Source organism: Folsomia candida, unplaced genomic scaffold, assembly GCF_002217175.1.
Source record: "Folsomia candida strain VU population unplaced genomic scaffold, ASM221717v1 Fcan01_Sc031, whole genome shotgun sequence".
NCBI classification, from domain to species: Eukaryota; Metazoa; Arthropoda; class Collembola; order Entomobryomorpha; family Isotomidae; genus Folsomia; species Folsomia candida.
This window is the reverse complement of record NW_019091223.1, coordinates 1,432,882-1,438,885: the sequence shown is the minus strand read 5'-3', so window position 1 is coordinate 1,438,885 and position 6,004 is coordinate 1,432,882. Positions and strand designations below refer to the sequence as shown.

The 6,004-nt window shown below is 34.1% G+C and overlaps 1 protein-coding gene across 1 annotated transcript; it reads left to right on the top strand.

Annotated features, from left to right (window-relative positions):
* Nucleotides 1-605: 605 nt before the first annotated feature.
* Nucleotides 606-5,657, top strand: LOC118439208. The gene is made up of 4 exons (XM_035860318.1): nucleotides 606-1,018; nucleotides 1,298-1,499; nucleotides 1,764-1,792; nucleotides 1,866-5,657. The coding sequence occupies exons 1-4, from the start codon at nucleotides 989-991 to the stop codon at nucleotides 1,974-1,976; spliced, it is 372 nt and encodes a 123-aa protein (XP_035716211.1). The 5' UTR covers nucleotides 606-988; the 3' UTR covers nucleotides 1,977-5,657.
* The last annotated feature ends 347 nt before the right edge of the window (nucleotides 5,658-6,004 follow it).

Below are 6,004 nucleotides of genomic sequence, written 5' to 3'. Positions count from 1 at the left end.
TACGGCGTGAACCATAGCCTGCCAGGAGCAAAGCAAACCCAGTAAATACTCGAGTACCTTGGTTAAAAGGCAACAATACCGAATAATTTTCTTTCGAATTTTACTCCTTTTCGTTGTTTATATTTCCTACCTGTTACTCGGTTGGGAACAAATTGTCGCAATATAAACGGTCGCATCAATGTAAACTACTTAGCACAACGTTGTTAGAGTCATAGGTACTTATCATACACTCTTATAAAAATTTTATTGAAACATCATCGACCTGCTGCATAGCCGGTCCAGTAATTACCGTGTAGTAATAAAGTATGCCGTTGTGGTTATGAAAACTTACCAGTCAGAGTCAAACTACATAATACCAACTCGTGATAAGTTATCACCAAATCAATACCATCACGAACTTTACATATGACTTACCACATTTTTAGCAGTGTACATACACACGTATGTGAATACCGCTTGGTATTATTTTAATACTGGGTTCCTGGGCGTGTACTCATGTAAATAAATACACTATAAATTTATTTTCTTAAGGTGGGCCATTTCTCTGAACTATGGAAATACTTAGAAAAGTAATGAAAAAATTAGTGCTACCTTACAAGTAAGTTTTAAAACACAAAAAACAATTAAGCAAATCGCAGTGTTTTTCAGATCCTTGCAGAGTAATTGACACACCGCACAATATCACATTTGCATATCCTACCCAACAAACGCGTATAAATGCATAAACGTCCCTACATAAAATTTCGCATCCCCCATCCGTCATGACATGGCAATCCGTCATGCCGTATTATGCGAAGTGCATGCAAATCATGCAAACGTGGTGTGCTATTAAATCCACACTGTTCATATTGCTCACCACTATTTAACAGACCTCCTTCCAAGCATGTCGTATGAAAAGTGGTGGCAGTGTGCATACTAAAGTAGTTATTGAATTAAATAATTTTTTTTAAATTTTAACTAATAAATGAGACACGTCATTTAATAAAAAATGATACACATGGAGATCGCTTGTGTTCTGGTGAGTTTTGTGTATTAAAAGAAATATTAAGGCGATTCGCTGTGTCCTTGGTAACTCGCAAAATCCGTAAACTTCATAAAATAATTTTAAAAACTTTTACAATATAAAGATTCCTACCTGATCTGAGCAAGTTTACAGAATTTTGTAATTCAATTTTCTTGAAAAACATTTGTAAAAGTTTGTAAGTTTACAGAGTTTACGCATTTACAATGTTACCAGGACCGTCATTAATTGTAAAACTGCATGTTTTTTTTAAATTTTTGTGTACATAAAAACCAGTTTTCCGTCGCGATATTTGTCTCCCATGTCGCGGCGAGACCAACTTTCGATCGATTCTCATTCGATGACAATTATGAGGACGTCAGTGGAAATATTGGGCACAGCGATCCTGCCCCTGATCCGGCTCCTCGAATCGTTGAACAAGTCAGATATCAACCCGGGTATCGAGATGGTGAGGGTCACCATGGGGAGGAGAGAATCCGTAAGTTTTAAAATAATAAATGCGATGCAAAAAAAGACATTCTGAAAAATAATGTTGGCATTTCGAAAAGTAAATGCAGTCAGAATTCCGACTGAAGTAAACTACCAAAAATTCAGCCTAAATTTTATTTTCCTTTAAGCTAACATTCCTCAGATTTTGTATAGGTTACCAAACATAAAATTCAAAAATTGCCTTTATTTTTCGAAAGGATTACATTTTTTTAGGAATGTAAAGATATATCAATAATTTTTATTTTTATTCCAGTCAGAAATACGGGACCACCGCGACCATTGGTATCTTAAAATAGAAGACACAGAAATTCCCCAAAATCGTTGAAAGTCATAAAATTATGTTTATTATTTGTAGAAATATCGCATCGAACGGAAAGGAACGAATAAGGTGACGCTGTGCTCGAAAAACGCCAAGTGCCATGATCAAGTTTACGATATCAATCAATTCAATGTGCGAAAGGATTAGTGAATATTGACCAAAAAAGGCTAATAGAAATTTATTATTTATTCTACTACTATAAATATTTATCATTTGCAAAATCCCATGTTATCAATTTATGGGATAAAGGATGACGTGAATATTAAATTCAACCTTATAGCTTAACAAATATACAAATGATGAGGGTAGTCATGTCGAGTTTCGCCACATAATTGGATTGGATTGGAAACCAGCTTATATTAGCTGATATTTGTTGACAGTTGAATAAAGGTTTACAATACAATACAATAATTTTGAAAAAAGGTTAGAGGTACCTAAATTAACATACCAGCTTTAGAGATACGCAAATTCGTATCAATTTTCAAGCAAATATTCTTCAGGAACTTGTCAATTGTTTCTTTTACTAACGATTCGAACTCATAATTAATACATCAAAAACTGATATTAAATATGCATAAAGTAGATTCAGTTAAAGTAGTAAAACATCATACATAGAGCGGGTCCTATAGGAACCCGATCACTAGGAATTTCGGTCAGAAAATGGTCAAAAATGATTTTTAAAATCTCAATTTCTTTGCAAAATATTATAAATATATCTAGCATCCAATTTCCGGAACAAATAAGACTTCAGTCCATAGTCAATCTCGTATTTAATGTTCTTCTACACGTCCGCCATTACTGCATTTTCGGAAGACTTTGCAACTTCATTGCTAATTATCTCTTACCTCAATCGAGATTTTCTTAAAGTATCGACTGTTTCACAAAGCTGGGAGTATGTCTTCTTACATACGGCCCACATTTTTTTATTGTGCGAAGATAAGGGTTGAATGTGAGGTGATTATTTTTCAACATCAAACTTAATTTCTTTCCGATTTTTTCCATGACAGTTTTTGCATGGTGGAATGGTCCATGGTCGGTCCAAAAAATTACATTTTGTATTTTATGATACCTCTGTATGAAAGAAATCAGACGGTCTATTACACATTTCTGGAAACTAACCTGTGCTCCCACACAGTCCATGCGAACTTAGGGGTCCCAAACATGCCCAATTTGGCCCAACACCAGCAAATCGAGAATTTCTTGGGAAATTTTTAAAAACATTTTAATTTCTCGTCGATTTTCACTTCAGATATATATTTGCCATGAAAAAATTACCTCCTCAGAATTTCTGTGAAGTTATTAACGACGTAGGAATCGTGGCCGATGTCCAACTTTTTTGGTGAAAATTTGCTGTAAAGCTTGGGAAGTCTTGCGTTTACCATTTATTCTTGACGTTCCGTATATTCTGGTACAGATTTCTTTGCATACGTTTTGACCCACAAATTATGGGCCTTAATATGATGCACGTAGTTTATATTAATCTTTGAATTCTTGGCCGTATCAGGCACTGACATGGAGTGATACTCTCCAAAAACAAATTCAATCGTTTTTAACTTTCAAGCGGTCATTATGATGGTATTTACTCATGATGCGTATTTGAGGTCGACATTTTCCGATTCTCCATACTTTTTTCTGTAAGTCTTAGTTTTTGCACAGCCAAGCCCTTCTCCGTTGAAATGTAGTCAAGTGTTCTTCGAGTAGTTGTCCCACAAATTTTGGTACTTACAAAAACTCGATTCTCGAGTTCGTCGCTTTGAAATGATGTGGGAAATTTTTGTTTGATTGAAAACTTATGAAATTTTGGGGGTGCGTGGCTAGATATATTTAGCAGATTCTGCGCGAATTTCGGATTTTTAAACCCATTTTTGACGACTCCGCCATTAAACTCCCTAGTGATGGGGTTCCTATAGGACTCACTCTATTTTATGATGAAATAAAAAAATCAAAACTACACTTTATTTCAGAAATATTTAAAATTTTATAATTCCCTAATTCCTCAAAAGTCATGTCAGGAAAATTTTTTTACATACATACACACATACCTATGTATGCGTACAAGTCGTTACTCTTGCATAAGCAGTAATTAATTTCTCAAATATTTTGAAACGTATGCATGACTCCTTCTAGTTCAATGACTTTCATTGCTTTTAGATACGATACTATAGAGCAATTGTTTTATTGTACATTTGTTTCATTGTTTCCAAACACCACTACAAAATCTGTTTGTACACATACATATGTCTATATATTAATGACACACTTTATTTTCTCACGGGCACCTTCATCTCCTCAAAATAAATTGATTACATACCTAAATTCAACACAAATACAAAATTTCACTCCTCTTTACACTAAAGTGCTTCCACGATGAAATAAGGTAACGTACATATATTATGTCGTATAAAAGGTGGGTGCGTGGTTTTTGGATGCCCTCCTTGCTCGTCGCAAGGTTAACATTTGCTACAATGTTAATGGGCTAGGTGCGTTATGTACAAAATTTTGATGACGTTATATAAGAACGTTCCCCAAACAATAAGATTCACTCGAGTAGAAGGACTCACTCTCTCCCTTGACAACAAACAACAATAATTCGGCAACAAACAACGACAGAATTTGGTGACATGGCTTTTTTAATCGAAACACTTGAATTCATTGCAATTTCCTTGATCGTATTTACATATTTCATTATTATATTGTTACATGGATTACATATAAATAGATATAAATTATTATTATACAATGTCATTGCATATATTATATTTCTATATCATGTTACATTATCATATTTAAAATCGCCAATTAAATATTACAAATTAACAACCAACGAGGAGGCGACGCTTTCTCGAACGGTAGGGTTGGAACTATAGGCATAATTAATAAAAGCCGTTTTTACATAAGGAAAGCATGGGGTACAAATGGCTTTAATTATAATATGTCGAATATATGTCAGTTGTTGCCTTAACCTGTGCTTACCTCTAAGTTGATACAGTCGTTAATATTACTTTGTTTCGTAAACCTCACAAAATTTTACAATGTTTTACAGCAACACGCACAGGTAGTTAATCTTTAACAAAAAATCTTTAACAGACGGACGGACAGACAGACAGACAGACAGCTTACAAGCTTGTTTTTGAGGAAATTATTTCGTTGGAAATTTTAATGAAAATTGTTGTAAAATAAATCAATTGGTTGCTCATCTCATGATTGGCGAATTTATTAATTTTGGTTGGAATAAACCATATTTTTGTTGGATGGTATAAAATAAATCCGTAGTTAATTACATAAATTAATTTTTAAACTACTAAATAGGCACTACAACATATATAAATCTAATTATTCTACCTAATCTGTTCCGGGGGAGCGATAATTCGTTGAATCCGAAGGAAAACTCAGTCTCGGATAATTCCCATTCCCGGAAAAATAAGTAACAACCCTAGAAAAGGTCCGCGACTATCAGTTTTCATGCCCCCCCCTACTCGACATTATACATATGCAATAACAAGCGTTAATTACTTGCTTTATTTCGTATTCGGTATCAATTAGTGTTCAATTGCAACATTTTAAGTGTAACATGTATGATTTAATATATCTTATACTTGCCTCATTTTGAGCCTGTGTAGCCACTGGAGGTTGGAATAAAATCCAATCATTTTTAAAAAAGACCAATTTAAACCAGAGCATGAACAAAGCAATTATAAATATGAGATAAATAGATCAAACTTCCTCTGCAGAGAATGTAACTGAATAAGAAGAACTTAAAGATATTCAAGAAGCTCAAATAGAAACTTGCAAAAGCCACTCAGCTTTTAGAAACAGCAAGCAACCAGATGCCAGCAATTAACAGTGGAGAACTATATTTATTGCCTTCAGCCTGATTACTTACTCAATCCCCCATACAAACATATGTATGTATCATCTCCTATTCTCCTATGACCAGGCACTTATTTTCCATCTCTACGATTTTTTGTTACTAACCTTTAATTGCATGGACGACTTAATATGTATCATTCATCAATAACATAACAAAGACGCATCTTTACAGATAAATGTGGATGAAAATGTACATTTCATAAGTTTGTACACATTGCTTACTTACAGCAAATATTCTCAAACCAAAAAATTTGTGCAACACGACTTCCTCAAATCGCTGTTGTGGGGGGACAAAGATCTGGCAA

Bases quoted from the DNA above. Each gene is read 5' to 3' on its own strand.
- LOC118439208 (XM_035860318.1), top strand. From the start codon at position 989: ATGATACACATGGAGATCGCTTGTGTTCTG. The intron at 1,019-1,297 runs GTGAGTTTTGTG...CATAAAAACCAG, and splicing joins TGGAGATCGCTTGTGTTCTG to TTTTCCGTCGCGATATTTGT. The intron at 1,793-1,865 runs GTATCTTAAAAT...TATTATTTGTAG, and splicing joins CGGGACCACCGCGACCATTG to AAATATCGCATCGAACGGAA.